The sequence below is a fragment of the Podarcis pityusensis genome (assembly GCF_964106645.2).
Source record: "Podarcis pityusensis genome assembly, chromosome: 9".
NCBI lineage: Eukaryota > Metazoa > Chordata > Lepidosauria > Squamata > Lacertidae > Podarcis > Podarcis pityusensis.
The window spans coordinates 39,540,358-39,557,821 of record NC_138034.1 but is presented as its reverse complement, the minus strand read 5'-3'; the positions used below and the strand labels follow the sequence as shown (position 1 = coordinate 39,557,821).

The 17,464-nt window shown below is 42.6% G+C and overlaps 1 protein-coding gene across 8 annotated transcripts in view; it reads right to left on the bottom strand.

The window, feature by feature from the left end:
- Positions 1 to 16,985, bottom strand: part of NR3C2 (nuclear receptor subfamily 3 group C member 2) — a 132,138-nt gene extending 115,153 nt beyond the window's left edge. The window contains exons 1-3 of one of the 8 annotated variants that reach the window (XM_081021335.1): positions 16,120 to 16,985; positions 11,546 to 11,612; positions 6,319 to 8,104 (exon numbers count right to left, since the gene is read on the bottom strand). In XM_081021335.1, coding sequence (XP_080877461.1) covers positions 6,319 to 8,102 — 1,784 coding nt within the window. In that variant the 5' untranslated portion in view covers positions 8,103 to 8,104; positions 11,546 to 11,612; positions 16,120 to 16,985. Of the gene's footprint in view, positions 1 to 6,318; positions 8,105 to 11,545; positions 11,613 to 13,776; positions 13,906 to 14,865; positions 15,074 to 15,507; positions 15,668 to 16,119 lie in introns of those variants that run through there. The other 7 variants (XM_081021336.1, XM_081021338.1, XM_081021337.1 and 4 more) reach the window with 7 other exon arrangements.
- Positions 16,986 to 17,464: the final 479 nt, after the last annotated feature.

Here is a 17,464-nt window from a genome sequence, read left to right as displayed (position 1 = left end):
ATCACTAGAATCCAAAAATCAATATGAACATCCTCATTTTGGCAGTTATCCTAAAAGTGATTGCTTCAGCAAGGCCCATGGGGGTTCAGCCAGCATAAACACACCGCTCCTCTTTCCCACCATAACAAGAAACAGTTTCGAACAGAAACCTCCCCAAATTGATAAACAGAGAGAATGTCTACATATGATTTCTCCAGGCCTGGGGAGGAGAGGCACATTTCATCTTGTACAGTTTTTTATTATTATTTTTTAAAAAGTTGATAAGCATCAAGAGAAGTAAAAACACAACCGAAGGGGGAAAGTATGCATAAACAAGGAGACAGCACGACAGCATATTTTACTGTCTTACAGTTTCTGGTTAAATTTCAACAATGCTTCTATAAAACATAGTTTTAAAAACTAACGGGACATCATGATTGCCTAGTTGTCAGAAAAAAAAAGATGAAAATCAAAAGTCTTGTTTGGAAAAGCAAAGAACAAAATACAAAGAAAATGTGACGGTTCCTGGGTTGGCCTATATTTCAACTTGTGTATACCAAAGTCAAATATTTGCACTGTTTGCAACACTGCAAATATCTGCCTGCAAGACCAAGGGAATGTGTCTACAATGCCAGTTGTTCAATTGAGCAGCAAATCTTATAATGGGGCAATTAGAAATGGGCAGAAACCTCAACAAAACAAAACAAAAAGTCTCAGGGAACAGTAATAATACTCCAAGCGTGATTGCTGATATGCTGGATTGACCTAGTCAATACACCCTTTTAACTTCACATTTCTGACCAAATGCAGTGGGCTGTATCCAGACTTAAAGGGTAACGATGTCCATATTTACTCAGAAGTCAGTCTTATTCAGTTCAATGGGCCTACTTTCAAAATGACTGCAGCCCAGGTTAGTCATGCTGTAGTCCATCTGCAATCAATAGGACAATCTGGTTTGGATCCAACCCATTGTGTTTCGCCCCTTTTGTTTCTAAAAAAAATGAGAGCTTAACTAAGGAAAAATTAAATGTGTTAGGCGGGGTATCTAGAAAGTTGCAAGCGAAGAGTTCACTGACTTTTTTAAAAGGAAAACTTTTGCTGAAGCTGTACAAAAGGTCAGCCTCTTCAGCTTTATTGTTTTTTCAAGTAACTGTGACATTTTCCCAAACCACTTTTGAAAATTATGTTGCTGGCATAATCACAAGTTTAGAACTGCACTCTCATTCAGACAATCATTTTAATAAAGTATTGTATTTTGACTCTACATATATTGTTCAATCACTGAAGTGACACAAATAACATTTTCTGGTGGGCTTTAAGCCTTCCTTGATCATCGAAATAAAAAAGAATTTTACATGTGTATGAAAGTTTCCAATATTTGAGAGGTGGCAGGGAAGATTACTTGGGTCTAAGAACCAGTTTCAATATTATATCAGCTGCTTGAAAGGCTGTGTGTGTGATTTGTTCCCAAATTGCTCCAGTAACATAGAAAAGAAAATGGCAGGGATCTGTGATATGGCTACTTCCCACACTAACACTGCCTGTGAAGAATTGGGCTTAGGGGGAATTTCATTCAGACTTTTCCACCCATAGTCCTCCACTCACGCCACCCAAAACCCAGCAAAGCTCAACTGAGAGAGAGAGAAATTGCTTGCATCACTTCCTGGTTGTCTGGTGTGATGCCATGACAAACACTGCAAAGGTAATGAGCCCTTTGCAAACTCATTGTAGGAAAGACATGAGCATAATGACTCATTGTGTATTTGTTCCTTCCTCTGTGTATTTTTTTTTAAGGTGCTAGAGTTTTGAGGGGTTCGGTGGATTACATACAATGATGTAATTTGTGACCCCTGAAACTTCTATTTTCATAATCCACAGTTTCAAAAAATACATCAAGATCTTACAAAACCAATACTAGGGGAAATCATCTATGAAAACATCATTCAAAACATCAATAAAACATCAACAAATACTGATTGGTTCAAAAAAGAAAAATCATATGGCAATATAGTTTTCAAAAGACAGCTGATGGAAGAGAATAATTTGTTCCTTCCTCATTTAAAAGGGTGATATGATTTTCTGAGAGGGTTGGTTGATTCCATAGACTGGTGTAATTTGACCACTGAATCTTTATACTCAGCAAATGGAACAAGAAGATTGTATGGACACTGATGGCCTTCTCTTCCCATTGAATTTATGCTAAATTTGTGCAGAACTAGAGCTCAATTTATGCTGAACTTTGGCTTTACAGACTTTTACTGTACAAGGGAAAAGTTACGAGCATGTCCTTTATGATCACCAAAAACATTTCCCTGTTCAGCCTGAAATCCTCAGGGAGGCCCATTAGGCTTGAAAATAATTGTGAACAAATGACACAGGGTTTCCCCAGACTCATTTGTTACATCCTGAGCTTCCCTAGAAAACCCACACAGGAATATATCCATCTCCAGCATGGATCCTTCACAGGCCTATCTGTCTTCCCTGCTGCTGATCAAACCACTGTATCCCCTAGTTCTCTGTCAACTTTGCTTGTGAGAGAGACTGCTTCTTGGCTAACCAAAAAGTTCTAACAGTAGGATGCCAATTCCTACAGCAGAAAAATATGCAAGTATTTCCAATGTATTTTAATAAAATATATAAAATGTTTGTATAGAAAAACTACTCAACAAATAATTGGCTAATTAAAACCCCATTAAGATATATAAAACAACAAAGATGATATTGAGAACAACATTTAGCAGGTACTGTATTTTGTAGGTCTGAAAAGATCCAGTTTATGTTGTTGTGTGAGGAAAGGACAAACAACAAAGTGTAGGAAAACTGACTGCCCTTACAGGAAGCCCCTCCTTTGTTAATCACTTCCCCTCACTTGCAGGACTCGCAGGAAGAACTAGATCTCTGATCGTTCAACATACATGGAAATCCTAATACAGTTTTGTATCAAGCAGCTGTTTTAGAAAAAGAAAACATAACTTCTGATCATTTCTCTATACAGTTCCTGAAGATGTAACTTATTTGTACGTTTCTGATCAAAATTAGGTAAATATGCTATGCAAAACTACTTAGGATAATTATAGGCAGAGTGCTTCTTATATCCAAGATCATTTGGAAGTGTTTGGCTTTGCCAGGCAAATATATAAAACACTAATTTTTTAATGCATATTAGAAGGTGATTATTCATTACTGTAAATAAGGCAGGAAGTGTGTGTCTGATTTGAGAACCATTAATCTAGTGCGTTGATGCTACTATTATCTTCCACGCGAAAGAGCCCTGTGTGGATTCCAATAAATGCATAGCCAAAATCACTTAACGAAGTTCAGTTTGCTAGTCATTACCACACTTTTAACTAGTGAGTTTTTCCCCAAGCTCTTTCAGAAAATGGTTGGGTCTTTCCAAGCTTTCCCCCCAATAAAATTCAAAAAAGCAAACAAACCTTGGAAAGCTTGTTGCAGAACTCCCAGAAACTTAACCCCTTCCAAAGCAAACTTCCTCTTGGGAATGGGGAGGGGGGGGCGCTGAAAGTATAAAAGGGCTTGAAGCAGTGCTTTTTCTGATGGGGGCATGCAGGAGTACGCATACCCCTAAACATTTTGTGAATCTAAGTTTGGCCTCATTGAGGGGCAGTATTTCAATATGAGTAGAAAAATGAGAGTACCCCTAAACATTATTTTTTTTAGAAAAAAGCACTGGCTTGAAGAAGACCAGAGAAAGCATCACATTGTAGTTTGTACCCCCATTAAATTAACTGGGCTGGAAAACACAGGAAACTACAGTTGCCATGCACCCCATCAGGAAATGACAAACCAGATTTCTAAAGTGAGGCCAACAAACTCTGAAGGATGCGTGTGCCTGGGAAGAGTAGAACTGGCAATGCTGTAAAATGGACACCTCCTCCCCACTGCTATATTTTATCTATGGATTTTCTAAAGAAAACATTGTTTATTAGTAACATAATGAACGGATACAATATCAGTCAAACTGGGCAGGTTCAACATTGCAACCAGCCTTTTCTTCCAGATAATTGCATACCTAGGAAATACTATATATATAACTAATGCACAACTTCTTGGATATTAATTCCCCACCTGACAGTAGGTTACCTTGAGGATAAAACTAATATCAATGGTAGAGCACTTCAAAGTGACAAGAGTTCCCAAGTCCTCAAATTAAAGAAAATGTGGAAGGTCTGTTCTACCAACATAATGTAATATGATCTGCAAAATGATTCAGTGTCACCAGAACAGAAGGACAGGACCATACATGATAACTTAACTGATAGCCTCCATTCTATAAAGGCAAATACACACTTCTACTATACCAACATTATTTTTAAAGGAACTGCTTTTTTTTAAAGAATTGCAACTTATTTCATATTTAAAAAACAAAGCTGTGTTGACAAGCTAGTCAGAAATATGAAGAAAATTCGAAAATCCTATAAATATTAATCAAGTGGGGGAAAATACAAGAACTGGCAAGCAGAAGAACATGGAACAAGAGGAAGGTGGCTGTAAGAAGGAAGGTGATAAAAGGAAGAGGAAAAAACAGGATCCCCCTTCCACCACCTCCCAACCCCGCTCCGAGTTAAACACAGAGAAACAGGCACCCATGGATTCAGGGATAGCCAAGAGAAACTAGGACAAGAGAGGCAGGAGAACCAATTAGGTATATAGAACAGTAGCATTGTAAACCACCAGCAAACAGATGATTCAGAAAACTAAATTATGAATTATACGTAAAACAGGAGGACTGAAAAGGGTACTGATCCCTGATGGCCTAACTGCACAATTTTCAAGATGAAAAGTTGATTGGAAATGGAAAAACTTAAAACACAGAAGCGGCAGGGGAAAGAAGGGCAACTTGATCCTTTTTATTCACCCAGAATTCCTCCACTCCGGATCATTCTACTCCATAACAATGTTCCAGAAGTGTTTGGAAACCCCACAGCATGGGCAAGCTACTTAGTAGGACAATTTGGAGGAAGAAATGGTGAGCAATGGAAAGGGTTGAGCAACCACTCAATGGTGACCCATTCAGACTTCTCATTTTAAAGCACAGTGTTAGGGATTAGTTGCATGTGTTTGGGTACAACGTATAGAATAATACATAAAATAATTAATCAGAAAGGGCTGTTGAGAAAGGTATGACTAAAACCAGGATAAGAGGATGTGAAAGGTTGGGAGGAAACTCCAAACAAGCAGTGCAAAGAAGAAACCATAGATTTTATTAGGACATCCCTAGAAATCTGAACAACAGCAGCCTCCTTTTCTTAACACTCACACTTGTATTTTTTAAAAAAGGTTAAGCGTTCTGCACAACTATGACGACTGTGGAGTGGTCCCTCAGAATTTAGTAGATCACATCTTGAGTAAACAGGGTTATGATTTCAGGATTGTTTACTTGTCTGTTGTACAAGGAATGATTTCATACTGTGTAACTGTTTTCAGTGGACTAAATTGCACTTTACAGTCGTACCTTGGTTTTTGAACAGAATGTGTTCTGGAAGCCCATTCGACTTCTGAAACGTTTGGAAACCAAGGCATGGCTTCTGATTGCCTGCAGGATGCTCCTGCAGCCAATCAGAAGCCAAAGAAGTCGCACCAGACATTCGGCTTCCGAGGCAAGGTTCGCAAACCGAAACACCTACTTCTGGGTTTGCGACGTTTGAGTGCCAAGTTATTCGTGAACTAAGCTGTTCGAAAACCAAGGTGCGACTTTACTACAATCTTGTAATTGTTTCAGAAGTTATTAGGCTTTACTAGTCTCCTAATTTCAGGAGGCATCTGAGAGTACAATTAAGCTACCATGCTCATAAATTAGTACAAACAGGGAAATAATGCTCCTAAAAGCCTTTATAATTTTCTAAATTTAGCCCACTGGAAACTAATGCATACATGCAATCAAGGAAACTTTGTAAATATAATCCCTGACAGGCACATTATTATTTTTTCTCCATATGATTCACACTTTTAGGCAATGGTTGCAAAGCACTGGGAGTAATGATAGAACCGCCCCCCCCCCCCCGCAAAACCCATTGAATCTCCATGCTAATGTTCTGTATATAATGATCTTTTCATGCTGAAACCCAGAAGCCTACTAAAGTATCACCATTAAAATGAGTAAAAACATTTAAATTTTAAATTGTTAAATGTGCTGCTTGAGTGTGCATAACTAGCCAATAACAAAATCTGACATGTTTACAGGGGAAACCAACTAATATTCTAATAATACACATTGCAACACACATTACTGTGCAGTTTTGAAGAATATTACCAAACAAAAACAAAATTGAAAATGAAGGCAACCGTTATTTTCATGCAGTACAAGAAGAGCACACTTACCTTGACACATTTTCTGGAATGTATTCTAGGACTGGATACCCATCATTTCTTCTGGCAGACAATTCAGAATGTGATTTCCATGGCTCCACAAGAGTACTTACTGGAGGAAACGAGCTCATATGCTGAAAAGACTGCTCTCTGCCAACAGGTCGGTGTACAGATATTTTGCCTTGAGCTCCAATCCTATAGTGAAATGACTGTCCACTTGAATTCACACCAACAATGGCAGAGGGTGGCAGAGTGTTCTCTTGATAATAGCTGCTCTCATCAGGCTCCTGTTTAATTCCTACAGATAGACCTGGATTTAGAAACCCACTACTTTCACATGTGCCATCAAATGAATTAGGTGGTCCTAAAATCCCAGAAAGAGAATAGAAGTCTTTATCATCCATGAATGAAAAATAGGGCCCATCCATAAATGGAAATGGATTTACAGTTTGATTCCCTTTAAAAGAAGCACCAGAGCAAGAATGTTTAGCTGATTCTTGCTTTATTGATACTGAAAATGGAGAATCAGAACTGATTTTGCTATTTTCTCCAAGACATGAGCTACTGAATACCCCTTCGGGTTCAGGTTTTATACGCTGAACAAGAGTCATTTGATTAGCTACTTCACTATTAGGGATGGCATCTTCCATTTCCTCTATTTTAGGAAATATGATTGCTAGAGCACCTTTATTGTCTTTTGTATCTGGACTAGGAACGATGTCTTGGCCTGTGCCAGTTCCACCAGGTGTGCTCGATGCAGGAAAGGCTAGTGAACCATTTACTGGACTACACATAGAGGATCCCACAGTACTAACTGCTGGACTAGAAAGTGTGGACCTATTATTGGCATTGGAAGGGCTGGCAATAGAGCATCTTGAGTTTATATTTGCAGGACTGGATACTGAGGATCTCATGGTGATATTATTAGGACTTGAAACTGGAGATTTCACACTACAGTGACTAGGAGGGCTTGAAATGGGTGATTTCATGCTACTTATAGGACTAGAAAGAGGAGATCCCATGTTGCTAGCATGTGCAGGACTGTGCAGCATTGAGCCTCGGTTTTCAATGTTGGGTGAACATGACAAAGGAGTTCCTTGGTTGACCGGGCTATTTACTGTGAAATTTTCAAAGTTAGTAGGTGTAGATGATGATACAGAATTAATTCCAGGAGGGCTGCACACTGAAGTCGTCATGTTCTGAGGACTACAGTCAGGAGGACTCTTCTCTCGACATACTCTTGGGCTTTTGACAGTGCCTGGCATGATGCCACCATTCATAGAGCTTGCACACTCCAATATTAGAGGTCTCAGGGATCTGCTTGGGGTGTTCAAGGGAGACGTGTGGTGACCATTCTCTTTGTATAGCTTTACGAGTTGTTCCACATTCTGATACATCTTTCCAGGATTTATGTTGCCTTGTTGACTCTGCTGGTCGTAGGTAAAATCAGCATCTCTTACAGAATCCATGTACAAACCCATTGATTCAGCTACAGTTGCAGAAAGTTCCTTTGAGTCTGACTCAGTTTTTATGTCAGAGGGTGAAATGCCAGGGTGATTATGGTCTTGCTGAAGGCAAGAAAGTAGTTCAGGTTTTTCTTTGTTGCTTCCTTGAGCACTGCTGTTTGGAAAAGCACCAGAAGCACAGCTCACGTTTACTATCTCCATATAGTTATTACTCTCTTCGGACCGCTCTTCTGCTCCTGCAGAAGTATACTCCATCGACTGGGAGCCTTGACTCCAGCGTCTCTCCATATCTAGGCTTTTTGGATAATTGCGATAGCCTTTGGTCTCCATAACTATAAAAAGAAAATAGCACATTAAAATGTAAGTATGTATGCATATGTAATCACTGTGATACGTCAAAAGACTATGGCTGAAATCACACTTACATAAGAATAGGCCTCACTACTTACATATAAACTAATTTTTATAACTATGATACTGAATGTTACATTTTGTACCCTGTCCACCCTTGGGAAATATTTTTTTCAACTTTCTAAGCCAAAATAACTAAAACAACTTGGTAAAGTTATTCCACTATCTTTGCTATTGACAGTGGATACAATGGCCTCAAAGTATATTTAACATTTCATTTGAATGTTCCATGCATTTTAATTGTTTTTATAATGGTATAGGTAATGAATAAATACATTTTGGAAACGCAAGCAACCTCAGTAGGCAAGAAGTAAGACAGGTTTCTTTCCCCTCCCTTTTGACACCAAAACATAACATATTTAACTGCTAAAGATTTCTTTCTAGGAACTCTATAAATGGTAGTCCTGTTGTGGGACTAAGAATCTCCAATGATTATGATGTTCTATAGTTCCCAGAGTTTGACCACTTTTTTTGACAGTACAGTCACCCAGAAGGTATTGATCAAAGATAACTGATAAATAAACTGAGCCCATGGCTCTGTTCCTTCATTAAGAATCAGAAAACTGACAGAAAGAGGACATAAAAAATAGAGAAAGCCACAGAAAAGTATCCTGTGCTTGGAAGGAGGCTGATCTCCAAGTGACATTATTCAGTAATATAAATAAGAAATACAATTCATCCCTGATTTGCATTTGGACTTTTAAAAGGAGAAAATACAAAATACAAACCCACATTTTTCAATCAAGTGAAAAATCATACTTTTGTATTACAAAATATTAATGTTGTATTAATCTTGGCTATTTTATAAGAACAGAAGGATGCCTTTTATTGAGTCACATCAATAGTCCGTGTAGTCCAAAAAAGATCTACATTACAGGCAGCAACTTTAGACAGAATGTTGACTTGAGATCCCAGGTACTGAAATTGCTACCTTAATGTTGCAATCCTATACCTACCTACCTGGGAATAAGTCCCAATGAACTATGTGGGACTTCTGAGATGCAATGTAGATGATTGAACTGTAAATATACAAGATACAGCATGTTCCCATTTTGTTTAAATAATTGAATTTAAATGATATGCATATGGACAAGCAGAACCATTTGTATCTGTTTGTTGAGGGGTATTTCCCTCTCATCTATACAAATGTAAATCATATGTTTATCATTTATTAATTTGTTCTAAATTTGTACCCTTTAGAAACGTGATGTTTACAGTTTCAACTTAACATCATGCACATAATCTAGAATAAAACCCACTGGTCAGGAAACAAACATGCTGAACACAAATAAGGCACATTGAACATGCACAAAATGTTAAGCACAATGTTAACAGATTAAAAACATTTTAAAAAGATATGCAAACCATCTGATGATAATAATTTTATCATCCCAAAAAACACCATGCAACATGTTTTTATTCATTAGAATATCTACAGTCCTTATCAAACAGATTTGTAGCCTCATCCTCCAATTTAAGGCTAGTCAGCATGTCTCCCAGCACACATCAAATAAAATGTAAAATGCTATGGTACCTGAACATGTGTCTAAAAGCAGATCGTGTAAATTGAACATTCAAACTAGCATCTAAATAAGAACTGTCAAACCTAAGAGGGTGGAGAAAAAATTTCACTGAGTGATGACACTGGCAAAGGGATTTTAAGAGGTAAGATATGGAAGGCTGGCATACTAGCATTGGATGACAAGGGTTTTTCTGTGGTCCCATCACAGCTCACTCTTACAAAAACTGGTCATCGTCTTCTTTTAATATGGCCCATGGATACCTGCTAGTATGAAGTTTTACCCTTCAATTCATGAGAGCTTAATGCACAGTGTTCAAATGGTGAACATAGTTGAAGATTCCTACACATACCTGATAACTCTCTGATTTCAAAGGGTATTGGGCATACATACATAGCACTCTAAACTGTGTAGATATTACATCAAATGCATAGAGACCAAGGTAGGGCAGATGGACCTGGCAGGTCCACATTGTTGTCCCAACACACACTTGATGAGCTATTATGTCACAGTCAGCCATAAATCAGGGCTCACCATGCATAAGCCGACTGCACTTGCTTTGCTCCTCACTGCTACTGAAGGGAAGAAAGAAACAATAATCCATGATTCACATGCAATGCATAGCCAGGATTAGTGGTTTGTTTCTAAATGGGAAAGGAGCCCAGGTAGATGTGTTCATGGTGCACCAGTAACCATGGTTTACATGATGCATAAACTGCCACTTTAGCCAGTTTGCCAAACATCTGCATAATGAAATCAAAATTAAAGCTGGCTTTTGGAATCTAAGAATTCTAATTCTTAAAACCTCATTCTTATCAGCACAGTTAAAAAATAATACATTTCTTTGAGCTGAAAGATTATTCATGAGAATCTTATATGGAGCCCAGTCCAAAGCATGCTTATTCAGATTTAAGTCCCAGCATTTAGCAGCTCTTGCTTTCAGGTAAGTGTACATAGGATTGTAGCTTTGCAGCACATTCCTATATATGTTTAATTTCTAGGAAGTGCATTTATGATTACAACTTTACTGTTCATAACACAATTTCCCCTCTCACATAACTGAGGAGCCATTTACAAACTGAAACCCCAGTCCGAAATCCACAAGCAAATTACCTTATTTCAGTCGAATTTACTTCTCTATCTAGGATTAAGACCGATTACACCATATTCCAATTGATCAACAATAACCTCTAGAAAAACATATATACAAGGCTATATCCTTGCTGTGCAGCTGAACTGTAATCTTTAAAGGGAGAAAGAATTAATTGGTCATCTTTAATAATACTCTAATAAACAAAAAGACCAGATGATTTGAATCTTTAATAATAAAGGCAGCATGGATACATTATTTAGTTATTCAAAATACATGCATTGAAAGATGTTCAGGTGATCTGTTTGCAGGATGCATGCCTTATTTCTATTCAATGCACATGCTTGAATTTTTAATTTTGCTAAACATTATGCCTCCTTATTTCAGCGTTACTTTGTCATCTGTTTACCTGCCTTTGTCAAACTGTTGATAATCTACTGTTTCAGTGACTTAGTCCTTAGTTTTCTCCCTTCATATTGCCCTCTGTACTGAAGTAATAGATATACTTTTGTGTAGACTAGTTAGAACTTGAAAAAACCCAGGTATGAATAAAGTCATGGTGACTTAAATCTGACAAGCCTATCATTCTAATTTATGTACCGTAAGTAAATAAGAGATAAAAGGTCATGCTAGCCTAAATACACAGAGACCGGTTTGTAAGGAAGACACACGTATGAAATCTTACAGAGCAAAGTGACAAATTCATGCATAACGTCATAGCCATAAAATATTTATAACATTGCTTAACTCACATGAAGACACGTGTAGCAAATCATGGCATGTATCTATCAAATGTGCATCACTTCATTCAACTTCCCCCTAGAGTTAAATATAAATTGCATATTTTTAAAAAATGAACTAAACTTGACTTAAAACTGTTAATTTGTTTACTATTTTCTTAAAAAAACAACCCAAAAACCCTGAAAATGAAAATAAACTTTTTATAGGGAGTACAAGTAACTTTTAAGTAAGAGAACAAGCAAATATTGGTGAAACCAACACTACTGGATTTCTATGACCTTCTCCCCAGTATGGACTTGAAACTGAGAATCTGCTTCTGCTGTTGGTCAGTGAGGTTCATCTGAAGATTGTCTGAGCATTTTTACCCTGCTGATTTCTCTGTGCCCTTTTCACTGTTGACTGTGATAAGATATATGTGTTACCAGATCACACAAGCAAAGACATTAAGCTACTCCTGTACCTTTCTCACATCCTAGACGAAGGTATTGTGCAAGCCTGATAACTTTGGAGGACAGAGGCTCCTAGTACCTAAAATCTTAGATATCTGGAACAGCCTAAAGATTTTTCAACCCATTCATCTGGTGACCTGGCAACTGTTGTTTATGCATTCATAACCTGAAAGCTGAAAGTCTGTTAGATGATCTATTATGTCTACTTGGAAGCTTCCACTAGTATAGAATACTGAAGCCCACCTCTTCCAAAGGTTACACTAGCAAACAGCATTTCTCCATGGAGCTTGGGGCATAACATTATTTAACTTTACCTATGAACACATCTAACAAGTGGGCCAAGAATGACTTGTCCACAGGCCACCCAGAGCTTTATTGCTAACCATGATCTTAAGTCAACACTGTTCACGGCACTACAAGGAAATTTGCGCCTACTCCCTGTTGCTTTCTGCAATTCAAGGTTCTTGTGCTATTTCCTCAACAACCCAAATCCCTGCACATCTGAGTTACCACTTCACCTCCAGTGTCCATCTTGTCTTCTAGATGGGTGGTCTTTGCACATACCATATGTATGTTGGGGCAGCTAAGGCACACACAGAAAGCATTTTATGAAAGCTGGCTTTAGGTGTCCATCATTACGTCGGAACTGAGTTGGAAAATTAAATACACTTCACTTCAAAATATTTTATATGGAGATTATGCTTTTATTTATAAAAATGAACCAGGCTTCCCTCATTTTACAACAACCACGAGCAGTATAAATTGATATAAAATCTCACACTCAATTATTGCTTCTTCTTTCCATCTCCCCCCCCCCCCCCAAAAAAAGAACGGTCTAAAGTAATAAGCTATACGTCACAGTGTCTGAAATTGCTGCCCCTTCCATCATGGCTTGCATTTGTAACAGAACTTGCAGTTAACTTTTAATATGATGAAACAGTAACTAATGCATGTTCCCTTTCTAGCATAAGTTTGAAGCTAAAACACCCTTATCAAGCTGTCACATCTGGAACTACAGTACTTTGAAGTAAAATCTGTGAGTTCCACAGAAACCAGCAAAGCTGAGTAACCCTAAATGCGACTATCAGCTTTGATACAGAAATACACATTTTCCTGTAGAAGTAGCAATCCCCGACAATGAAATATTGAAAATTCCACACTCTATCCGACTCCTGCAAGGCATGCTATCCTATATTTTGTATCTCAGCTTGCTGGTTGCTTTTCTGGCTCACAGCCCTTTAACTCAGCAGAAAGCCTAGTCTATAGCCTCCAAACACGGTTCTCCTAACCTCTAAAAACCCAGCATGCAGTTTAACCCAACCTAGTTTCCCATCCAAACAACGCAGACAAACCCAGCCTGTGGACAAATTACCCCAAACCCCACAAAAACTTTAGACCCCTTATGTCTTCCCTGACCCAGAAGCGTCCTCTTGAGACAGGATATTTAGGTTCTGCTTTTCCTCCTAAGGATCTCCTCAGGGTTGTATCTGCCAGAAATAATATTTAAAGTTGCACAGAGTGGCCGATCATTTGTGGCTCGTCCAGCCCGCGCAGGAAACACCGGAGAGAACACGCAACATTGGAAACTTGCGTCCCCACGTGCGAATATAGTGCACGTTGAAAAAGTTACGTTTTCCTTCCCTAATTAGAAGTCCCTGAACTCTCCCGCTACACAGTATTGCTATAATTTAACGGGTGCAGTCACTCCTCCCTGCTAGTCACGATCTTCCCCCCCCCCGCCCCGCCCAGCACGCCTATTACACTTTCCCTCCACCTGTAGGCATAATACGCACGTCCCCTTGCAAGTGTCACCCGCCTAAAGTCAACCTCCACGGTCGGAAATGCAAGGCTGTCTCGGCGCGGAGGAGGAAATAACGAGCAGCCAGCTTTATTCTCCGGACAGTTATTCCCAACTCGAGATTTGTTGTGTCGCCCAATGACACTATTCAGGGCAGAGAGAGGGAGAAGAGAAGGGGGCGCGCGTGCGAAGGTGCCAAGTCCTTTTAAAAACATGTCACATGCTCAGATAAAGTTCAGAACCGGGTTCCTCCCCTCCCTCTCTCCCATTGGGCGGCGAGGAGAGCCGAGCCGCGGCACCAGGGTTTACGGCGCTTCCCATTGGGCGGAAGCTTTTGTCAGTCACCTGGCGGGCGACATGACTGATACAAAGTTGCTGCGACACAAGCTAGAAAATGTATCGCTCCTTAAAGCTGCAGAGCCTACCTAGGAGAGGCGCCCCGGCGGGGCTTGCGCGGTGGGGCGGTGGGGGGGGGGACCTGTAAATTTCCTTCCCCTTCCCCTGACCCTCCCGACTGCCTTTTGCAGCTGGAGCTGCCGGGAAGAGCGAGACTTAGAAACTAATCGGATAATGTTTAAAGCGCTCCACCAAAACATATGGCCAGCGAAAGGGAAAATAGCATTTTAGCAAAGCCTTCCCGCAGAAGAAATCCATTCAGGCGAGAGTTGGAGCTAGATCCACACCCCCCCATGCCCTGAAGCTGCGCCTCCTTCCTTCCCAAGCTACCTCCCCCCTCCTTTTTATTTTTCTTTTTAATGGAGGCGATATCCAGATCGGGGGCTGGCTTCCGAGCCTCCTTTCCCCGCCTCCCGAGGTCTCTCGGAGACATTAACTCCACCTGTACCAAGGTGAGCGCGATGGGGGCCGCTTCCGTTCTGCGCCCGAGCCGTTGCCTCTCCCTCCTCCCCCCGCCTCCCCCTGCCAGGAGCCGCAAAAGCAACAACGGTCACGTTTTCGTGTCACCCCCCCCCCTTAATAAATGTCTTTAAAAAAACGAACACGAGCGCTGCCGATGTAAGAAACAGCTCTCCTTCCTCTCCAACCTCCCACCCCCCCTTTCGAAAACGCACACACAGAAACCCACCAAGCGCCTCAAGGACTTGCCCTCTGGTTCCCTCATTGCGTCTGGTATCTTCTTCGCCAAGTCCTGCTCGGGGCATTTTCTTTCTTTTTATTTAGGAAAGTTGCGCGGACTAATACCCGGGAGCCCTCCAACCGGATCCCCAAAACAAGAGACCCCCAAGGAGGGCTAAGGAGCATTCCCCCCCCCCCCCCCGCGCGCTCCATCTTTGAGGGCAGAGTTTCTAAATATATTTTTAGGAAGGCACGGACATTTCTCTCTCTCTCTCTCTCTCTCTCTCTCTCTCTCTCTCTCTTCCTCCCCCCCTCCCCGCCACTTCTCCGTCTGGAAAGCTGGCTGAAATGACGCACGTTTCCGGGGGGTCAAGGAAGCAAGATCACCTCCGCCCGCCCGTGCCCCCCTCCCCAAATGCTGACCTCCCCCCAAACCCGAAGTCGACAGCAACGGTGTAAGCGATTCCTCTCCCCCCCCCCCCTTTCCTCCCGACAGCAGACATCGCCTCCCCCCTCCCCTCGGTTTGCGCGCACACACCCTTCTCGATCCCGTTTCTCTCCATTTCATACCCAGACCAAAATAACTCCCTGAGAAATAAAGTTTAATGGAATTCCAGGCACCCTGGGCGAGAGAGACTGGCGGAAAAAGTACCTCTGCCACGAGCGAGAAAACCGCTCCAAAAGGCGACTCGAAAATCAAACACGCAGGCAGACACACTGACACACACTATCTCGGCTTCGTGCATATTTAAAACTGCAAAGACTGTTTTCTTCCTAAGAGAGAGGGCACAGCAGACCTCCACAATATCGGCAGACTATTTTAGAAGTCACGTGCCCCCTCCGGGTTTCAGCCCTTCTGACAGATATCGATCCCCGTTTCTACAGCTAATAACGCGCCGAAGAACTAGTGCAAGCTCCCGAATTGCTCTCCCAAGGCCGGAGTGCTTGCAATGCCCCCCCAAACCCCCAACCAAGTTTTTAAATTGGGTATGGCCAGCACTGGCAGCGTCCTGGAAGTGCCTCTTCTGCACATCCCCTCCCCAAGAGGAGATCCTGAGTTACTGGTGTTCCCAATTACTTCGCTCTTTTTCAAAATAAATAAATAAAATCTCACCATCCTGAGAACTAAATACATCTGGACCTCCAGCTCTTCCCCTCCATTAAAAAAAGGAAAGCTCTTTTCTTCCCTGGAGGCGCTGGGACTCTAAGCAAAGTGTGGCGAGCTGCCCGCCCCCCACCCAACCCCACCCCCCCGGGTACTCACCTTCATTTTTCCGTCACCCCCCGCGTCGTGCAATGGCCGGAGGAGGCAAGACCCTGCACTTCTGCGAGTCCGATCCAGAAGCGCAGCCAATGGGGAACGAATGGCCACGGAAGAAGGTGGATCCGGAGGAGATTTGGGGTTAAATCCTGGAAGCTGGGGGGGGGGGGAGGTTGCGAGAGACTGAGGAGGAGGTTGCAACGCTCTCACACGCAAGACCCGGCAGCGAAGCGGGGGGAGAGCCGCCGTACTTCCAGCCTCTTTGGAGGGGGCGCCGGGGCCGCGACAGCGAGAAGTCCGCTCGGCTCAGCCTCCGCGCTGACAGCTCTCTCCGCAAGGCAAGGCTGGCGAAAAAGCTTTGCCCCCTGGCTGTCACATCGCCGACCGTTGCTGGAGGGCGTGGGGTTGGAGGTAGAAAGGGGAGGGAGCGTCGGATCCGGCAGGTTTTATTCTTTTTATTTTATTGTTATTATTATTCAAGAGAAGTCAGACGCCGTGGAGAAGGGTCACCCAAAATAAAATAAAATTGAAACTTCTGTCATTCCAGGTGAAACTCCCATCCGCGCCAGCAGCGCCGCCGAGGGAAGAGGTGGGTGGGAGACCAGAGAGCAGCTTCGGAGGGTGTAAACTTTTGGGGGTTTTTTCCCCCCCTCTCCCACTGCGCGCGCCCTCCGCTCTTCTCTCCCCCCCCCTTCTTTGCGCGCGTGTCCTTTCCTCTTCACCTTCTCCCGCTGCTGCTGCTGCTGCCGCTTCCCCCCCTCACGCCTCCCTTCCTTTCTCCTTCCTCCTCGCCGCTTTTGCTTCCCGGTGTGTTTTTCCGCCTCGCTCCGTCTCTCGCAGTCACCCAGCGGGCTGCTGCTGCTGCTGCTGGAGCTGGTTCCTGGAGCTGCTGGAGGGAAGGGAAGGCGAGCGAGAGGAGGAGCTTAGCGGTCTCCCTCCCTCTCTCGCGCTCTCGCTCTCTTTCCAGGCGCGTCTCGCAGCAGCAGCAGCAGCGGGCTCGGAAGAGCCGCCTCTCCGCCCCTCCCGGCACCAAAGTGCAGGCAACGGCGGGAGCGCTGCAAGGGCTGTCTCCGGCCGGCTTCGGTCGAGGGCTGGCCGCCCAGCCGCGCTTCCACACCCAGGGAGGGGAGGCGGGTAGAGCAGGCCACGCAAGGCCAGCCCAGCCAGCGAGCGAGCGGGCGGGCAAGGCTGAGCTGCACACGCATCACGCGGAGGGAAACGCTCCCGCTCCGAGCGGGGAGGGCAGTTTCCGCCTTCTGCGTACTGTACCTACAGTAGGCGCGCCTTTCCCGGGCCAGGATTCCCACCCTCTGCCCCCACATCCAGCGACGCGCCACAACAGGTTCCT